This window comes from Sardina pilchardus, chromosome 7, assembly GCF_963854185.1.
Source record: "Sardina pilchardus chromosome 7, fSarPil1.1, whole genome shotgun sequence".
Lineage (NCBI taxonomy): Eukaryota > Metazoa > Chordata > Actinopteri > Clupeiformes > Clupeidae > Sardina > Sardina pilchardus.
Window position 1 is genome coordinate 27,250,642 of NC_085000.1, and position 19,214 is coordinate 27,269,855.

Sequence of the window (19,214 nt, forward strand, 5' to 3'; positions counted from 1 at the left end):
AATGAATTTGACAAAAAATACTGCAGTGACTTGAGTGTAAGTACCTGAATTTACCTGCAGGGGGAGCCAAGATCCCACACAATGTGCCTGTTTCACATATGGCTGTTGTAGTTACTGCTTTGGACCACCCAGTCATGGCCACAATTACAGCTAGGGACACAATTAGAGCTTTTACGTGAAATTATCTTTCAAATAACAGTGTTTTGGGGATTATTTTAAATCTATTTAATTACTAAAATTGTGTATTGATGTCTGTGGTAGGAGGCCTTCAGACACACTTTTCCTTCATCAAATTGAAGACAACAGCACAGGAGTTCTGTTAATACACACTATTTGAAATAACTGAAACAGTTATCAGAGAGTGTTGAACTGGTCATTATTCCACAGCACACAAAAGTCCCAATTTTGAGAGAGCGGTCTCGTGACCTCTGCTTTGATAATTCTGTAGTAATTTGAACCAGACAAAGCTTTAAGGGGGTCAGCCAATGGGATGAGGGGTTGCCTTTGAACTTTCCTGCGTCCTCATCTGGCATCCATAAATCCTGTGATCATCTCTAAGTTTCTGTTCCCCCTTTTTGCTAGCAGCATTATGATATAACTCAATTAAGTATTTAAGTATGGAAAGGAAGGCTGTAGGCCTACTCACTTGCAGAAAGCCCCCCCCCCCTCCCTCTTTCTCTCTCTCTCTGTCTCTCTGTCTCTCTCTCCCTATCTCCCTTCTTCTTTCACTCTCTCTCTCTCTGGGTTATTTCAGTCCCAGCAGCAGCCCAGCAGCACTGTCACTTCACGAGATTCAATTACGCGCAGGGCTGACGTGCATTAGAGTGTGCTGCCACGGCTCAGGGCGGAATCCAGGCCCTCATCCAGAGCGGAGGACCTCAAAGGGCCCGAGCGTCGACAGGCAGACCTGTCCATGGAAGCAGTCGCCTGGCAGGAGATCCTCCCTGTCCTCCCCGTGCCCGCCAAAGGGCTCGCCTCCACAGCAGGATCAAACACACAAGCCCACAGCCAGACTAGCCCGACTCTCGCCAGACCCTTGTAGTTCCGCCATGCTCCACCAGAGGCGTTTCGCTGAGCTCCAGCAGACAGCGAACTACAGGATCTGGCGAAAGTCAGGTTACAGCCAGACAGCCAGTCAGTCAAATTGGCTTTAGAGCTGGAGTGCTGGAGGGTGTAGGGCATGGGGAGATGGAGAGGGGTGAGGGGGGGGGATGAACCATGCCTACAGCGGGTGTTTCTTGTTATGAGCGTGTTTGTCTGCGCCATGGCAAGAGATAATGTCCTCACAGCAAAGCATTCCAACACGCATGCAGCTAACTCGTGCTGCTGCTGCAAAACAGCTAAGGGAGAAATATGCTGTACCAAGTCAGAAATCTCTTGACAAATGACAGCTATTCTCAAAGTCTCTCACACAGGCGTGCAGGAACTGTGCGTTTCTCTCGCTTATCTTTGTGTAACCGGGTCGTATTTTGTGGTTATTTCATTTGTAAGTTTACAAGTGTGTGTCTCCTTTAAATGCCAGAAAACTACAGTGATGTCATGATGTAGAGATGTAGTTCCCTAATGGGTTTTGTAGTGGGAGGGAAACCTTGTTTTGCAGCCTTTAAACACGAAGTCAAATTCTATATGGACACTATTATTGGACTCAACAGCCAAAAAGCTGACAGAACTATATGTATATGTACTGATATAATGTCCTCTTTGTGCTGATGATTTGTACCCCGTTTGTTATAATCTGTATGCTGATTTTTGTAAACAATAAAAAAAAAAAAAAAAAAAAAAAGGGTTTTGTAGTGATTTCCTCGTGATTTCTGGGTAGATTCAGAAGAGCGGGAACGAGAGAAATGAGACAATAGAGAGCCGAAGTCCCGCCTGGCTGGCACGAGCCTTCACTCTTGTCTGTATTGAGTAGTTGTTTTCTCTTATATTCAAAGAGCAGAGACACGTCTCGGAAACATGGAGAAAATGCAAGAGACAGCTGAGAGGAAAGGAGTAAGTCATTTAATCCATTATGCACTTGAGAAAAGATCAGTGAGAACTTGCTAATTTAGCTTAACCCTTTCTGCGTGGACAGTAACTTTAACTCTGTTTTCTACTTATTTATCATGGTGATATACACCAATCCACTTCAGGGCAGTTTTAGTAGGTCCTTGGCAATATATTAACAATATGTATCATCTTATATTTGGAATATTGACTGCTTGATGACATCATCAATTCAACATGAGTGACTGTAATGGCCATATGCTGAATGCTCCAGGCATATCTGTAAAAAGCTAGTACTCAAGAAGGCAAAATCATGTAAAAAAAAATATTATGCTGTACAGGAGATGTGTTGAACAACTCTATGTTTTCAGAAACTAAATCGGATGTAAAATGGAGTCTGTAGACCCTAAAAAGCAACTGTCCACGTATGTGGACGTTGCGCAACAGAGGAGTTAAATGGCCAAAAATTAGATTTTGTAACTAGGACTTTTTTTTTTTTTTTTTTTTTTCAAATATGATTTTAATTGCTTTAAATTACAAAGAAACAAACATTTGGTAAACATATTTATAAATAATGACCTAATTACATGTGGTAATGCCAAGGTGGTATGGTAATATGGGGGTAGTAGAGGGTTGGGTGGGTAGTAAAGGGTGGGTATGAGAGTACTAGAGGTGTGGGTGGATTAGTAGTAGAGGGGTGGGTAGTATGGATGTAGTAGAGGGGTGGTTGGGTAGTGGTGGTAGTAGAGGTGGGTAATATGGGGGTAGTAGAGGGGTGGGTGAGGGTCGGTGAGCAATAATGGGGGTAGTAGAGGGGTTGGGCGGGTAGTATGGAGGTAGTAGAGAGGTGGGTGGGTAGTATGGGGGTAGTAGAGGGCTGGGTGGGTAGTATGGAGGAAGTAGAGGGCCATAGTTTCCACATTTTCTGTCATTACATTTTATCCTTTTTTACCCCTTTGTTGCGCACTGTCCACATACGTGGACAATAACATAACTTCTATATAAAAGCATATTTTTAAAAAATTCCAACTGATTTTCAATATTGGGCTCATATAGAGTACTAAAATCAATACTAAAAAAATCTAGACACTTTTTTTCATAATGCGTGCATGAAAGGGTTAATGAAGAAGGGGAAAAAAATGATAGGCTAATATTCAAAAACATATCCATCAACATATCCAGATTGAAAAGGAATGATGATTTTAGTGTGTCTTTGGTGCCCGATAACATTACTTCTAAAGCTGACAATGGACTCTTGTTTATTCTGTTCGACAGAGGCTGACTCTTGTCTTGGCATTGGCAACACTCATCTCCACTTTTGGCTCCTCTTTCCAATATGGTTACAATGTTGCTGTGGTCAACTCTCCATCCGAAGTAATATTACATCTCCTATTAATTATACTCTTGACCAACACTGGACAGATGTCATTGTTTCAGTGTGACTGCCTTGCAAGTGTTGATTTCTTGGGTCTGTCTTAAAGTACATGCAGGTCTTCTACAAGGCTGCATATCAAATTCGCTATGGAGAGGCAATGGATGATGGCCTTGTGACACTTCTGTGGTTTCTCACTCTCTGTATGTACCCTCTTGGAGGGTTCTTTGGATCGCTCATGGTAGGCCCTTTGGTCAACAAATTAGGAAGGTAAAGAGCACTTTAAAGGAATCCAGAGTACTGTAATTTCCTGACTATTAGCCGCGGCTTATTGATTTTGCGAAATTTCTTCAGCTATGAGGTTAAAACACGGGTGCAGATAATATGGTATTAATATGGTTTTGTTCATTTTAACTTGCATAAAACACTGCCCTGCAGCTTGTACACAATGTGGCTAATACACAGGAAATTACTGTATTATATAAAGGTGTGTTGTGTACAGTATATTACAGTACAGTTTAAGGTGTCCAGGTGCTGTTCACCATAATCTGTAATTTATTATCATTATGATAAGATAAGAATCTTGCACTCTGGTCAAATCCATAAATCTATGATATCTATCAAACTTGATCAAATAGATCAGAATTTGTGATATGTGGCTCCTCTGAGTTACTTGCTTATCTTTTTTATCTTTTTTATCTTTATACAAAATGTCAGAAAAGGAACGCTCCTCTTCAACAATATCTTCTCCATTGTCCCAGCTATAATGATGGGGGTGAGTGAGGTGGCCCGGTCCTACGAGATGATCATTATCGGTCGCTTTGTAGTGGGCATCTGTGCAGGTTGGTTTGACGCAAATGAACATGAGCCAACGCTATTGGTTGGCAGCTGAGAGCAAAGGATTGTGGGTAGAGAAAGGAAGCCCATGTCCGTGTTTTTTTCTTTTTTTTTGTTTGTTTTCAGGCATCTCTTCCAATGTGGTGCCCATGTACTTGGGGGAACTCTCTCCAAAAAACCTCAGGGGTGCCATTGGCATAGTGCCCCAGCTCTTCATCACCATCGGCATCCTTACTGCCCAAGTGTTTGGCATAAGGTCCATCCTGGGCAATGTAAATGGTACAGTATGTCTATGATTGCTATAAGTTCCTGCTCTTATCAAAAAATAATTTGAAATTATTTGAAACCCTTCACATTTGTTTTCAAAGACATTGGAATAATACGGCTCATTTTGGTGTAGAAAAGGTCTGCGTCAGCCATGTAGTATTTTGAGGCATTGTTTATCTTTCAGTCCACTGGTGGCTTTTGTCCTTGCCATACTGTTGCACACTCTTAAAGATGTAACTATTACAGCTGTACAACAATACAAAAACACAATGACTGAAATTAAACCTGTAAATGCTTCAGCAAGTCTTTGTTTGGGACAAGAAGATTAATAGCCATCAGAAAAAGTAGTGGTCTGAAGTGGGGACTTGAAAGAGAAATGGATTATTTTCCTGGGAAGTAAATATCTGTGTTGGAGACGAACCAATAACAGCAGTGATCCAAACACAATCGCTCTGTGTACATATCTGTTACATGACTCCTATATGTCTCTGTTAAACCCACTTCCTACGATAGTGTGACTCACTAAGCCACAGCCAGATGTTTCCCACCACTGCATTGTGGATGATTGATTGGGGCTCTGGGGCCTGAGCCGTGCCAGACCCATGGCCTCCGTAAGCCTGTTAAGTGGGAACACTGACTGCTGCAGGGGCCCTCACTAGTTAGTCACTTCCTGCACTTTGTCACCCCTCTCTCCCCCCCGCAGGCTGGCCCATCATGTTGGCCCTCACTGGGGTCCCAGCGGTGCTGGAGCTGCTGCTGCTGCCCTTCTTCCCAGAGAGCCCGCGCTACCTGCTCATCCAGAAAGGAGACAAGGATGCTGCCAGGGAAGGTAGGACACTGCCAGGCCCGCCTCAACCTAATGAAGCTCTCTCCTTCCAGTGGGAACCTGCTTAGACAGCCACCACATGACGGTGCCTGCGAGGCCCGTCACACGCATGCACACACACACACCTCACTCACCCCCATCATCACACACACACACACACACACACACACACTCATAAGCACACGCACAGTGTCATTGCCCATTCAGTCACCTCACACCTACTCCACGCAGGAGTAATGAAGCTCTCTCCAGTGGGAACCTGTTTAGACAGCTGCCACGAGACGGTGTCTGCGAGGCCTTCAGTTTAGACGAGGCATCTGTCTGTATGGCCATCTTGTGGCCCAAGAAACTGAAAAGACTAAAGAGTTAATTTCTGTCATACCAAATAGGCCTTACGAGTTGTGGTATCCATCTTATCTAACCCGCATAAATGCCTAGAGGATGAGGCATATTTGATGCTTTACCCTGAACAGAATGTTTCACACAGACAGTTACAGTATGTATATATATGTATATATATTATATATATATATATATATACTGTATATAGTCCTGTCACACACACACACACTTTGTGTGTTATATACTGTATATATATTATAACTTCCTTTGTAATGGTCTGAAGCACTGCGGCGGCTGCGAGGCTGGGATGACGTGGATGAGGAGCTGTTGGAGATGCACAGGGAGGATCAGTCGGAGAAAGCGGAGGGGCGTCTGTCCGTCCTCAACCTCCTCTCCTTCCGCTCGCTGCGCTGGCAGCTGATCTCCGTCATCGCCATGAACATGGGCCAGCAGCTGTCCGGAGTCAACGCGGTGAGTGTGGGTGGACGGGTGGACCCCGCAAGGGGTGGACGCACCGCCTGCCGGACGCAACAGGAACACCCTGACTGATCTCAGAGGTTCATGTCCTATAGCACACTTTTGAAATCTAGAACTGTCTCGGTTGGAATCCAGCAAGGATTCTCTGATGTATGGAAGTTGTAAAGTGTAATTAAATACAAAGTGCAGCTTATTAGGCTGGGTGAATTTGGATTTCGCCCGGCAGTTCAGGCTGGAAACCTGCACATCTATCGCCTCTGTTCCCTGCCAGAACCTTTGGCTCCAATCACAAACTCATCCAAAAGATGCACTGTATCGTTGGTCTGATTGGTTGAAAGATTATCCAAGTGTACAGAGTCATGATTTGAACGATGCCAAAAGAGCTCGATAGTCCCACCTTTCCTCCGAGAGAGTCCCCATACTACAGTAACGTTCAATCTTAAAAGATTGAGCAGTATGGGAATAGCCAGACTACCAGCTTATAGTAAGTATAATGGAACTGAACCATTGCTCCCCCTGCAGATTTACTATTACGCAGACTACATCTTCCTCTCTGCTGGTGTGAAGCTGAACGACATCCAGTATGTGACGGTGGGCACAGGAAGTGTTAATGTCTTCATGACTATTGCTGCGGTAAGGTTCACACCTCTCCCCTCACCTCCTCAGGGAAACAACTCGTCCTCTGCTATTTTTGGTCAAAAAACAATCCCTTGTAGTTTGTGTCTGCCTCATAAAAGCTGCACTGTGTGATAAATGAATGATGTTCCTATCAGGTGTTCATTGTGGAGGCCTCGGGGAGGAGGATACTGCTTCTCCTGGGCTTTGCGATATGCTGTGCTGCATGCTTTGTCCTGACCATCGCACTCTACTTTCAGGTATGTCAGGTGCTAAGAGTCCACAAACACATACAGACACACATTCTCTCTCTCACACTCACACACACACACACACACACACACACACACACACACACACACACACACACACACACACACACACAAACGCAGTGCACATTGCCCATTCAGTAACCTCACACCTACTCCATGCTGGAGTTCTCTCTCAAAACCAGTCATATAAGCTTGGTCACCTGATACTGGGTCCTTGTAAATCAAAGGGCCACAGTTTAGCTATGGACTGGACCGGTGGGGAATTGATCTCCTGAGTAGCTGGATCTTGCTGTGATTGCATGTCTGCCTCGGTGTAAACAGTGGAAGCCAATGAAGTGGGCAGATTTATCTCACTGTTTACAACAGCAGCTGCTCTCTCTCTCACTCTCTCTCTCTCTCTTTCTTTCTCTCTCTCTCTCTCTTTCTCACTGTCACTCTCTCTGACAGGATGGTTTGAGCTGGATGCCCTATGTCAGCTTCGCGTGTGTAATCATCTACGGCATTGGTCACGCCATCGGACCAAGTAAGACATCTGCATACCATTTATCTACTTGCTTTCTGCTATATCTTTGCTTTGCTAATCATTAAGATCTCCTGAAGCACAACCCCCAGTTACTCAAATTATTTGTTTTCTTGAATGCTTGCTTTGCATATTGAATGTACAACATCCTTTATGAATGTATTTTAGCATACACTACACTCTTAAAACAAATTCGTTGAAAACATAAATTGTGTTTTCTAACATTTCTGTGTCTCAATAGGAACAACACATTCATTTTAAGAGTTTATAAAAAAAAAAATCAACATGTTTTAGACAGATATAAATCATACCTTGCAAATAACAACATCAAAACCCAACTCAAGTCAATAAACTAGTAATTAATGTTTGAATCAAATTGATCTTTGCTGTCATGTCAAAAACTGGCCTCAGGTCCATCATGTTATCATTCCTCAGTCTTACTCTGCACCGGCTTTGACACGTCTTTGCCATACCTGTGTGGTCACTGTGGTTGTGCACTCTGTGTTGTACAGGCCTATAGGTTGGAAGGTGCCCTCCCCACAACCTCTTGTGTTAAATTGTTATTATCCATCTGAATGAATCTGAACTTCAACAAAGAGCTTGTTAAAACTTGAATGTGATATTTGACTGGGCCATCAGCAAATCAATACTAGTGTACGTGCCCCATTAAAATAGTAGTCAGTGACACCCATGAAATAGGAGCTCCAAATTACAAAGTATTAAACATAATAAAAACCTGATGGTGACTCTACACATTCTTACACTGAACTCATATTAAACATGTGAGTCTATAGGGAACTGTGAATTGTACTGCGATCAATACCCACTGACTACATCATCATTCTACTGCCTGATTCCCAGAAAGCACCAGGCATTAGAATAGAATGCTGGTAATATTGAGCTGTGAGATCAATGGGGACGTTGGTTTACGTTCCCCACTCCTCTCTCATCCTCTCATTCTCCTGTCTGTCCAGGCCCCATCCCATATGTCATCACCACAGAGATCTTTCGGCAGTCGTCCAGACCTGCTGCGTTCATGGTCGCCGGCTCTGTTCACTGGCTCTCCATCATCACCGTGGGCCTTGTCTTCCCCTATCTCGCGGTGAGAGGTCAACTCATACAGATGAGTGGGAAAGGATTTTTGTGAGTTGGGGATGGGGGGTTGGTCCTCATAATATGGGAATCATATTTCACTAAAACTTAGCCTGCAGTTTTTCAGTGTTGTGACTATGGGACTATTTTTTCTCCGCCATTTTCCATCCACTGCATATGATTATATATGTGTTTAGCTGGATCAGCTCTTTGGAATGGGAAACCTAGTGAGCATATGGTAATGTTTCCAGCCCTCCGTTCAGTAGGAAGGAAACGCAATAAAGTAGATCACTGCTTCCTTATGATGCTGAGCTGCATAAGGCTAAAGGTGATACTGTGTTAGCCTCTCATTTCCTCATATACCAAGTTTAAAAAAATGAAAATAAATAAAAAACCCAATGGGAATATTCAGTGATTCCCCAGTGAGAAATGTCAGAGTGTAATACTGAAACTGAGAGGTCTCCATCTTCCACTTTGTGTCTTTTTCCTCAGAAGGGACTGGGCCAGTTCAGCTTCGTTATCTTCGGGGTGATCTGTCTCATCACGCTGATCTACATCTGGGTCCTCATTCCTGAGACCAAGAACAAAACTTTCCTGGAGATCAGCCAGCTATTTGCTAAGAGGAACAAGGTGAAGATCATGGTGGAAGAGGCGGAGAGGGAAACTAAAAACCAGGATGGAGAGCACTGCCAGGAGGAGGAGAAGGTCACAGCATTCTGAGAGAGGCACTGTGCTTTGAAGGACCTGTCGTGTCTCCTAGGCCCCACCCATGGAGCACCGAACGCATACGTGAATTCGCGCCCACTTCGCTGCTTTTGCGTCAGCGCAAATCAGCCAGATGTGAGAGGTCCTCTCAAGGAGAGACACCTGCCTTGAAAACCTTGTTAGGTAGATGAAGAAAGTAACGTAACAGAAACCATATAGTACACCATATAGTACACTTTTGTCCCGCTAACCACTATTGAATCAAGTGCGCCAGTTTGAATGAAAGAGAAGGAATGTGCGTAACTGTTGAAGAGTGGGTGTGTGATTAGGCCTACTTGAACAAATAGCTCCGAAAGACTGAAATGAACGCTTGGTGATGAGGAACGTGTGAGACTGAAAGTTGTGAAGACTGGATGAATGACACTATGAAATTCTTATGCAATAAACGACAGAATGACTGAACAACGTGAAAACGTTATGCTAGGCTATATGAAAGTGCTGACTAATACAACATACAAGAAGTAGGCTATTACGTTAGATATGGGGTTAAATTTGGGGAATAATGTATGAAAATACTATAAAACGACTTACGTGCCTTCAATAAAGACATGCCTTTTACCTGATTAATAAACCACGACAATGTAACCAAATGCAATGAAATACTTATAATCCTGAATGTAACAAATATACTCCCTGCGAACGCAAATGCCTACGATGTTTGAACGTAACCAACCAACATGTTTAAGTAGGCTATACACTGTTGAATGTAACCAAGTACTCTCAATAGAATGTAATATGCATGCTACATCTTAATGTGTAATGCCTGTTATCAAATGTAAACTGTTTGTGTGTTAAAACCTGTAAATGCCGATATTGAATGCATCTTTGTCTCAACTAGAATGTTCTCGTCAACACTGAATGTATGTAAAACTCCGCTTTGTAACCCGGAGATGTGTGCCTTTGACTGTCTAGAATGTAAGTTTAGTCTCCATAAAGTTCTGTGAAGAGGGCACCGCCCCAGGAATGTGTAGGGGAGGACCATGGGGTCACGGAAAAATCAGGACTATAAGTAGCAGGTCAACTAAAGTTCGGGGCTGCTTCTTCTTCTTTCCTCGTCTTACGTGTTGTGTTACTCTGTTGCTCGTGATAGTCATTATGGACTCCGTACTTCGTCGCGAAGCCAAGGATGCGGGACTTAGTGCTCCAGTGAGCATCGGAACTCCGCATCATCCACCTGCTGCTCGTGGCCTTACACCCGGACAAGGGAGATCACTGAACGAGAATTCATTTGGACTCTTTGCTTTTTTCGACACTATTGGATTAATTTCTTTCGTTTTTCCTTTTTCAACACAAAATGGAATTACGACGACTATTGGATTGATTTCTTACGTTTTTCCTTTTTCAACACAAAATGGAATTACTACGACTATTGGATTCATTTCTTTTGTTTTTCCTTCTCACCACAAAATGGAATTATCTTTTTCCTATATATTGTAACCAACAAGCTGTATTGTGCCGCATTTTTGCTGTATTTAAAAATGCTGAATTATAAAACTATTTTAATCCAACTTCCGATTCTTTCAGCTTGTATTCCGTTTTGAGACGAGGCTACCACTTCCCAAACAGGATGGTAAAGATAACGTCTCTCTTCTGTGATTCTTTTCTATACTTTCTAAGTCTTAGTTTAAGCCTTGAAACTAAGCACCTCTTATAAATGACCTGAGTTTCAGCTGTTTACTGAGACCGAATATTTTACGCGTGAGTTAACTGTCAGGGCCTTGATGTTCCCCTGCCTTCTGATATACTAAAAAGCCTGGTTATTCTCCTGGAAGACTTGACCACCTTCCTTTAGACAGTCCAGTCAAATTGGCTTTAGAGCTGGAGTGCTGGAGGGTATAGGGCATGGGGAGATGGAGAGGGGTGAGGGGGGGATGAACCATGCCTACAGCGGGTGTTTCTTGTTATGAGCGTGTTTGTCTGCTCTATGGCAAGAGATAATGTCCTCACTGCAAAGCATTCCAACACGCATGCAGCTAACTCGTGCTGCTGCTGCAAAACAGCTAAGGGAGAAATATGCTGTACCAAGTCAGAAATCTCTTGACAAATGACAGCTATTCTCATGTCCCTCAGAACACACAGGCGTGCAGGAACTGTGTGTTTCTCTCGCTTATCTTTGCTTCTCCTGATGATCTTTACACAGATAGAGGAAGACATCACCTCTTTTCCTCAAATGATTCAGTACAATACACACAACATAATATTCTTATTACTGCAACATTTTACACTGATTAATATATCTGCTGCTAATGTAATCGTAATGTGAGCTTTCCTATTGCATAACTGAAGATCAGGTTTAATTGTTGCATGAGTAGTTTATGAATGAACCTGTGATACAAAGTCCAAGGTTAACCGAGGTCTGTTATGAGTAGTTGTTTTCTCTTAGATTCAAAGAGCAGAGAGGCACGTCTCGGAAACATGGAGAAAATGCAAGAGACAGCTGAAAGGAAAGGAGTAAGTCTTTTAATCCATTATGTACTTTTAAAAAGATCAGTGAGAACTTGCTAATTTATAGCTTTATGAAGAAGGGGAAAAAAATGATAGGCTAATATTCAAAAACATATCCATCAACATAGCCAGATTGAAAATGAATGGTGATTATAGTGTGTCTTTGGTGCCTGATAACATTACTTCTAAAGCTGACTTGTACATAATGGACTCCTGTTTACTCTGTTCGCCAGAGGCTTTATGAAGAAGGGGAAAAAATGATAGGCTAATATTCAAAAACATATCCATCAACATAGCCAGATTGAAAAGGAATGGTGATTTTAGTGTGTCTTTGGTGCCTGATGAATTTACTTCTAAAGCTGACTTGTACATAATGGACTCCTGTTTACTCGCCAGAGGCTGACTCTTGTCTTGGCATTGGCAACACTCATCTCCACTTTTGGCTCCTCTTTCCAATATGGTTACAATGTTGCTGTGGTCAACTCTCCATCCGAAGTAATATTACATTTCCTATTAATTATACTCTTGACCGACACTGGACAGATGTCATTGTTTCAGTGTGACGGCCTTGCAAATATTGATTTCTTGGATCTGTCTTAAAGTACATGCAGGTCTTCTACAGGGCTGCATATCTATTTCGCTATGGAGATGTAATGGATGATGGCCTTGTGACACTTCTGTGGTCCCTCACTGTCTCTATGTACCCTCTTGGAGGGTTCTTTGGATCGCTCATGGTAGGCCCTTTGGTCAACAAATTAGGAAGGTAAAGAGCACTTCAAAAGAATCCAGAGTACTGTAATTTCCTGACTATTAGCCGCGGCTTATTGATTTTGCAAAATTTCTTCAGCTATGAGGTTAAAACACGGGTGCAGTTAATATGGTATTAATATGATTTTGTTCATTTTAACTTGCATAAAACACTGCCCTGCAGCTTGTACACAATGTGGCTAATACCCAGGAAATTACTGTATTATATAAAGGTGTGTTGTGTACAGTATATTACAATACAGTTTAAGGTGTCCAGGTGCTGTTCACCATAATCTGTAATTTATTATCATTATGATAAGATAAGAATCTTGCACTCTGGTCAAATCCATAAATCTATGATATCTATCAACCTTGATCAAATAGATCAGAATGTGTGATATGTGGCTCCTCTGTGTCACTTGCTTATCTTTTTTATCTTTATACAAAATGTCAGAAAAGGAACGCTCCTCTTCAACAATATCTTCTCCATTGTCCCAGCTATAATGATGGGGGTGAGTGAGGTGGCCCGGTCCTACGAGATGGTCATTATCGGTCGCTTTGTAGTGGGCATCTGTGCAGGTTGGTTTGACGCAAATGAACATGAGCCAACGCTATTGGTTGGCAGCTGAGAGCAAAGGATTGTGGGTAGAGAAAGGATGTCCATGTCTGTGTTTTTGTTTTTGTTTTTGTTTTCAGGCATCTCTTCCAATGTGGTGCCCATGTACCTGGGGGAACTCTCTCCAAAAAACCTCAGGGGTGCCATTGGCATAGTGCCCCAGCTCTTCATCACCATCGGCATCCTCACTGCCCAAGTGTTTGGCATAAGGTCCATCCTGGGCAATGTAAATGGTACAGTATGTCTATGATTGCTATACGTTCCTGCTCTTATCAAAAAATGATTTGAAATTATTTGAAACCCTTCACATTTGTTTTCAAAGACATTGGAATAATATGGCTCATTTTGGTGAAGAAAAGGTCTGCCTCAGCAATGTAGTATTTTGAGGCATTGTTTATCTTTCAGTCCACTGATGGCTTTTGTCCTTGCCATACTGTTGCACACTCTTAAAGATTTAACTATTACAGCTGTACGACAATACAAAAACACAGTGACTGAAATTAAACCTGTAAATGCTGCAGCAAGTCTTTGTTTGGGACAAGAAGATTTCATTAGCCATCAGAAAAAGTAGAGTGAAAGAGAAATGGATTTTTTCCTGGGAAGTAAATATCTGTGTTGGAGACGAACCAATAACAGCAGTGATCCAAACACAATCGCTCTGTGTACATATCTGTTACATGACTCCTATATGTCTCTGTTAAACCCACTTCCTACGATAGTGTGACTCACTCAGCCACAGCCAGATGTTTCCCACCACTGCATTGTGGATGATTGATTGGGGCTCTGGGGCCTGAGCCGTGCCAGACCCATGGCCTCCGTAAGCCTGTTAAGTGGGAACACTGACTGCTGCAGGGGCCCTCACTAGTTAGTCACTTCCTGCACTTTGTCACCCCTCTCTCCCCCCCGCAGGCTGGCCCATCATGTTGGCCCTCACTGGGGTCCCAGCGGTGCTGGAGCTGCTGCTGCTGCCCTTCTTCCCAGAGAGCCCGCGCTACCTGCTCATCCAGAAAGGAGACGAGGATGCTGCCAGGAAAGGTAGCACACTGCCAGGCCCGCCTCCACCTAGTGAAGCTCTCTCCTTCCAGTGGGAACCTGCTTAGACATCCACCACATGACGGTGCCTGTGAGGCCCGTCACACACACACACACACACACACACACACACACACACACACACACTCATAAGCACACGCACAGTGTCATTGCCCGTTCAGTAACCTCACACCTACTCCACGCAGGAGTAATGAAGCTCTCTCCAGTGGGAACCTGTTTAGACAGCTGCCACGAGACGGTGTCTGCGAGGCTTTCAGTTAAGACGAGGCATCTGTCTGTATCGCCATCTTGTGGCCCAAGAAACTGAAAAGACTAAAGAGTTAATTTCTGTCATACCAAATAGGCCTTACGAGTTGTGGTATCCATCTTATCTAACCTGCATAAATGCCTAGAGGATGAGGCATATTTGATGCTTTACCCTGAACAGAATGTTTTACACAGACAGTATATATACATATATATATACAGTATGTATATATACATATATATACATACTGTATATATATAGTCCTGTCACACACACACACACACACACACACACACATACACTTTGTGTGTTATATATATACTGTAAATATACTGTATATATATCATAACTTCCTTTGTAATGGTCTGAAGCACTGCGGCGGCTGCGAGGCTGGGATGACGTGGATGAGGAGCTGTTGGAGATGCACAGGGAGGATCAGTCGGAGAAGGCGGAGGGGCGTCTGTCCGTCCTCAACCTCCTCTCCTTCCGCTCGCTGCGCTGGCAGCTGATCTCCGTCGTCGCCATGAACATGGGCCAGCAGCTGTCCGGAGTCAACGCGGTGAGTGTGGGTGGACGGGTGGACCCGCTAGGGGTGGACGCACCGCCTGCCGAACTCAACAGGAACACCCTGACTGATCTCAGAGGTTCATGTCCTCGCAGTGCACACTTTTGAAATCTAGAACTGTCTCGGTTGGAATCCAGCAAGGATTCTCTGATGTATGGAAGTTCTAAAGTGTATAAAAAAGACAAAGTGCAGCTTATTTGGCTGGGTGAACCCTGCCTCACCTGCCGGTGAATTTGGATTTCGCCCGGCAATTCAGGCTGGAAACCTGCATATCTATCTCCTCTGTTCCCTGCCAGAACCTTTGGCTCCAATCACAAACTTATCCAAAAGATGCACTGTATCGTTGGTCTGATTGGTTGAAAGATTCTCCAAGCGTACGGAGTCATGATTTGAACGATGCCAAAAGAGCTCGACAGTCCCACCCATTCTCCGAGAGAGTCCCCATACTACAGTAACGTTCCATCTTAAAAGATTGAGCAGTATGGGAATAGCCAGACTACCAGCTTATAGTAAGTGTAATAGAACTGAACCATTGCTCCCCCTGCAGATTTACTATTACGCAGACAACATCTTCCTCTCTGCTGGTGTGAAGCTGAACGACATCCAGTATGTGACGGTGGGCACAGGAAGTGTTAACGTCTTCATGACTATTGCTGCGGTAAGGTTCACACCTCTCCCCTCACCTCCTCAGGGAAACAACTCGTCCTCTGCTATTTCTGGTCAAAAGCAATTCCTTGTAGTTTGTGTCTGCCTGATAAAAGGTGCACTGTGTGATAAATGAATGATGATGTTCCTATCAGGTGTTCATTGTGGAGGCCTCGGGGAGGAGGATACTGCTTCTCCTGGGCTTTGCCATATGCTGTGCTGCATGCTTTGTCCTGACCATCGCACTCAACTTTCAGGTATGTCAGGTGCCAAGAGTCCACAAACACATACAGACACACATTCTCACACACACACACAGAGTCGCACGCACGCACACACACACACACACACACACACACACACACACACACACACACACACATGAACACAGAGTCGCACACACACATATACACACACACACACACACACACACACACACACACACACACACAGTGCACATTGCCCATTCAGTAACCTCACACCTACTCCATGCTGGAGCTCTCTTTCAAAACCAGTCATATAAGCTTGGTCACTTGATACTGGGTCCTTGTAAATCAAAGGGCCACAGTTTAGCTATGGACTGGACCGGTGGGGAATTGATCTCCTGAGTAGCTGGATCTTGCTGTGGTTGCATGTCTGCCTCGGTGTAAACAGTGGAAGCCAATGAAGTGGGCAGATTTATCTCACTGTTTACAACAGCAGCTGCTGTCTCTCTTTCTCTCTCTCTCTCTCTCTTTCTCACTCTCACTCTCTCTGACAGGATGGTTTGAGCTGGATGCCCTATGTCAGCATCGCGTGTGTAATCATCTACGTCATTGGTCACGCCATCGGACCAAGTAAGACATCTGCATACCATTTATCTACTTGCTTTCTGCTATATAGGAGCCAGGAGCTTTGCCAACCATTAAGATCTACTGAAGCACAAACCCCCAGTTACTCAAATCATTTGTTTTCTTGAATGCTTGCTTTGTGTATTGAATGTGCTATACAACATCCTTTATGAATGTATTTTAGCATACACTACACAAATGTGTTGAAAACATAACTTGTGTTCTTGTCTAACATATGTCTGTGTCCCAATAGGGACAACACATTTGTTTTTTAAAGTGTATAAAAAATCAACATGTTTTAGGCAATTCAATCATAGATTGCATATGCAAATAACAATATCAAAACCCAACTCAAGTAGTAATTAATGTTTGAATCAAATTGATCTTTGCTGTCATGTCAAAAACTGGCCTCAGGTCCATCATGTTATCATTCCTCAGTCTTACTCTGCACCGGCTTTGACACGTCTTTGCCATACCGGTGTGGTCACTGTGGTTGTGCACTGTGTTGTACAGGCCTAGAATGCAAGGTGCCCTCCCCACAACCTCTTGGGTTAAATTGTTATTATCCATCTGAATGAATCTGAATTTCAACAAAGAGCTTGTTAAAACTTGAATGTGATATTTGACTGGGCCATCAGCAAATCAATACTAGTGTACGTGCCCCATTAAAATAGTAGTCAGTGACACCCATGAAATAGGAGCTCCAAATTCCAAACTATTAAACATATTAAAAGCCTGATGGTGACTCTACACATTCTTACACTAAACTTATATTACCTTACTTACTTTACTTTCCTGAACTCATATTAAACATGTGAGTCTATAGGGAACTGTGAATTGTACTGCAATCAATACCCGCTGACTACATCATCATTCTACTGCCTGATTCCCAGAAAGCACCAGGCATTAGAATAGAATGCTGGTAATATTGAGCTGTGAGATCAATGGGGACGTTGGTTTACGTTCCCCACTCCTCTCTCATCCTCGCATTCTCCCGTCTGTCCAGGCCCCATCCCATATGTCATCACCACGGAGATCTTTCGGCAGTCGTCCAGACCTGCTGCGTTCATGGTCGCCGGCTCTGTTCACTGGCTCTCCAACTTCACCGTGGGCCTTGTCTTCCCCTATCTCGAGGTCAGAGGTCAACCCATACAGATGAGTGGGAAAGAACTTTTGGGAGTTGGGGGTGGGGGGTTGGTCCTCATAATATGGAAGACATATTTCACTAAAACTTAGCCTGCAGTTTTCCAGTGTTATAACTATGGGACTATTTTTCTCCGCCATTTTCCATCCACTGCATATGATTATATGTGTTTAGCTGGATCAGCTCTTTGGAATGGGAAACCTAGTGAGCATATGGTAATGTTTCCAGCCCTCAGTTCAGTAGGAAGGAAACGCAATAAAGTAGATCACTGCTTCCTTATGATGCTGAGCTGCATAAGGCTAAAGGTGATAGCTGTGTTAGCCTCTCATTTCCTCATATACCAAGTTTTAAAAAAGTAATAAAAAAATTGGAATATTCAGTGATTCCCCAGTGAGAAATGTCAGTGTAATACTGAAACTGAGAGGTCTCCATCTTCCACTTTGTGTCTTTTTTCCTCAGAAGGGACTGGGCCAGTTCAGCTTCGTTATCTTTGGGGTGATCTGTCTCATCACGCTGATCTACATCTGGGTGCTCATTCCTGAGACCAAGAACAAAACTTTCCTGGAGATCAGCCAGCTGTTTGCTAAGAGGAACAAGGTGACGATCATGGTGGAGGAGGCAGAGAGAGAAACTAAAGACCAGGATGGAGAGCACTGCCAGGAGGAGGAGAAGGCCACAGCATTCTGAGAGAGGCACTGTGCTTTGAAGGACCCTAGCCTGTCGTCTGGAGGTGAGATGGAGGAATCCGATGGGCATTGAATCAGTATTTATTTTCTATTTTGTTTTGTTTTGTTTGTAACTCTCTGCCGATCATATTATGTTATGGGTGGCCATGAGTGGCCAAGTGAGAGCAAGTGTGCGGACCTTTTACTCATTTTATGGGTGGCCATGGTTCATTTTTGGATACAAAAGTATGAAACTGCAAATGCAGTAAAAAAGCACCCATAAGTACCTCTGAAATGTGTATACCAACAAACCTACTAGTGGCAATATTCTGCACTGTTGCATGTCCCTTGTATGACCCCCTATGCCCTCTTCAGGCCTCGCAATGCTAGTAAACCAACAGTTCTAGCCCTGGTGCAACTAGGTTAGGTACTGTATATTTCTGTTTTTGGATGCACTTTGGCTAATTGCTCTCACACAAACACCTTCTCTCTTTAAAGGGACACTTCACCGATTAGCATTAAAGCTTTGTATCTTTAGAAAACCAGTCATGTTTTTGAATGGTCATGCAGCATTCCCTCAGTTTGCCTTGAGATGGGAGAAATACGGATTTCAATGTTGGACTTCCTGCTTTCAATGATGTAAAAATCATCATTTTACATCATTGAAAGCAGGAAGTCCTATTCATGGGCTTCATTGAAATCCGTATTTCTCCCATCTCAAGGCAAACTGAGGGAATGCTGCATGACCATTCAAAAACATGACTGGTTTTCTAAAGATACAAAGCTTAATGCTAATCGGTGAAGTGTCCCTTTAACCTATAGGCTACTCATCTTTCTCAACATCATACTGATGCTTACATTACATTACATTAGTCGGTACTTATTG

General features: G+C 43.4%; 2 protein-coding genes across 2 annotated transcripts; both read left to right on the forward strand.

Moving 5' to 3' along the window:
• Positions 1-1,832: 1,832 nt before the first annotated feature.
• LOC134087832 (solute carrier family 2, facilitated glucose transporter member 5-like) lies at positions 1,833-10,879 on the forward strand. The gene is made up of 12 exons (XM_062541611.1): positions 1,833-1,992; positions 3,262-3,360; positions 3,468-3,628; positions 4,076-4,200; positions 4,322-4,474; positions 5,166-5,291; positions 5,914-6,101; positions 6,630-6,740; positions 6,881-6,982; positions 7,442-7,517; positions 8,489-8,616; positions 9,099-10,879. The coding sequence occupies exons 1-12, from the start codon at positions 1,957-1,959 to the stop codon at positions 9,324-9,326; spliced, it is 1,533 nt and encodes a 510-aa protein (XP_062397595.1). The 5' UTR covers positions 1,833-1,956; the 3' UTR covers positions 9,327-10,879.
• An 892-nt stretch (positions 10,880-11,771) lies between these two features.
• On the forward strand, positions 11,772-18,818 carry LOC134086917 (solute carrier family 2, facilitated glucose transporter member 5-like). The gene is made up of 12 exons (XM_062540108.1): positions 11,772-11,822; positions 12,213-12,311; positions 12,419-12,579; positions 13,018-13,142; positions 13,260-13,412; positions 14,089-14,214; positions 14,851-15,038; positions 15,592-15,702; positions 15,845-15,946; positions 16,450-16,525; positions 17,526-17,653; positions 18,123-18,818. The coding sequence occupies exons 1-12, from the start codon at positions 11,787-11,789 to the stop codon at positions 18,348-18,350; spliced, it is 1,533 nt and encodes a 510-aa protein (XP_062396092.1). The 5' UTR covers positions 11,772-11,786; the 3' UTR covers positions 18,351-18,818.
• The last annotated feature ends 396 nt before the right edge of the window (positions 18,819-19,214 follow it).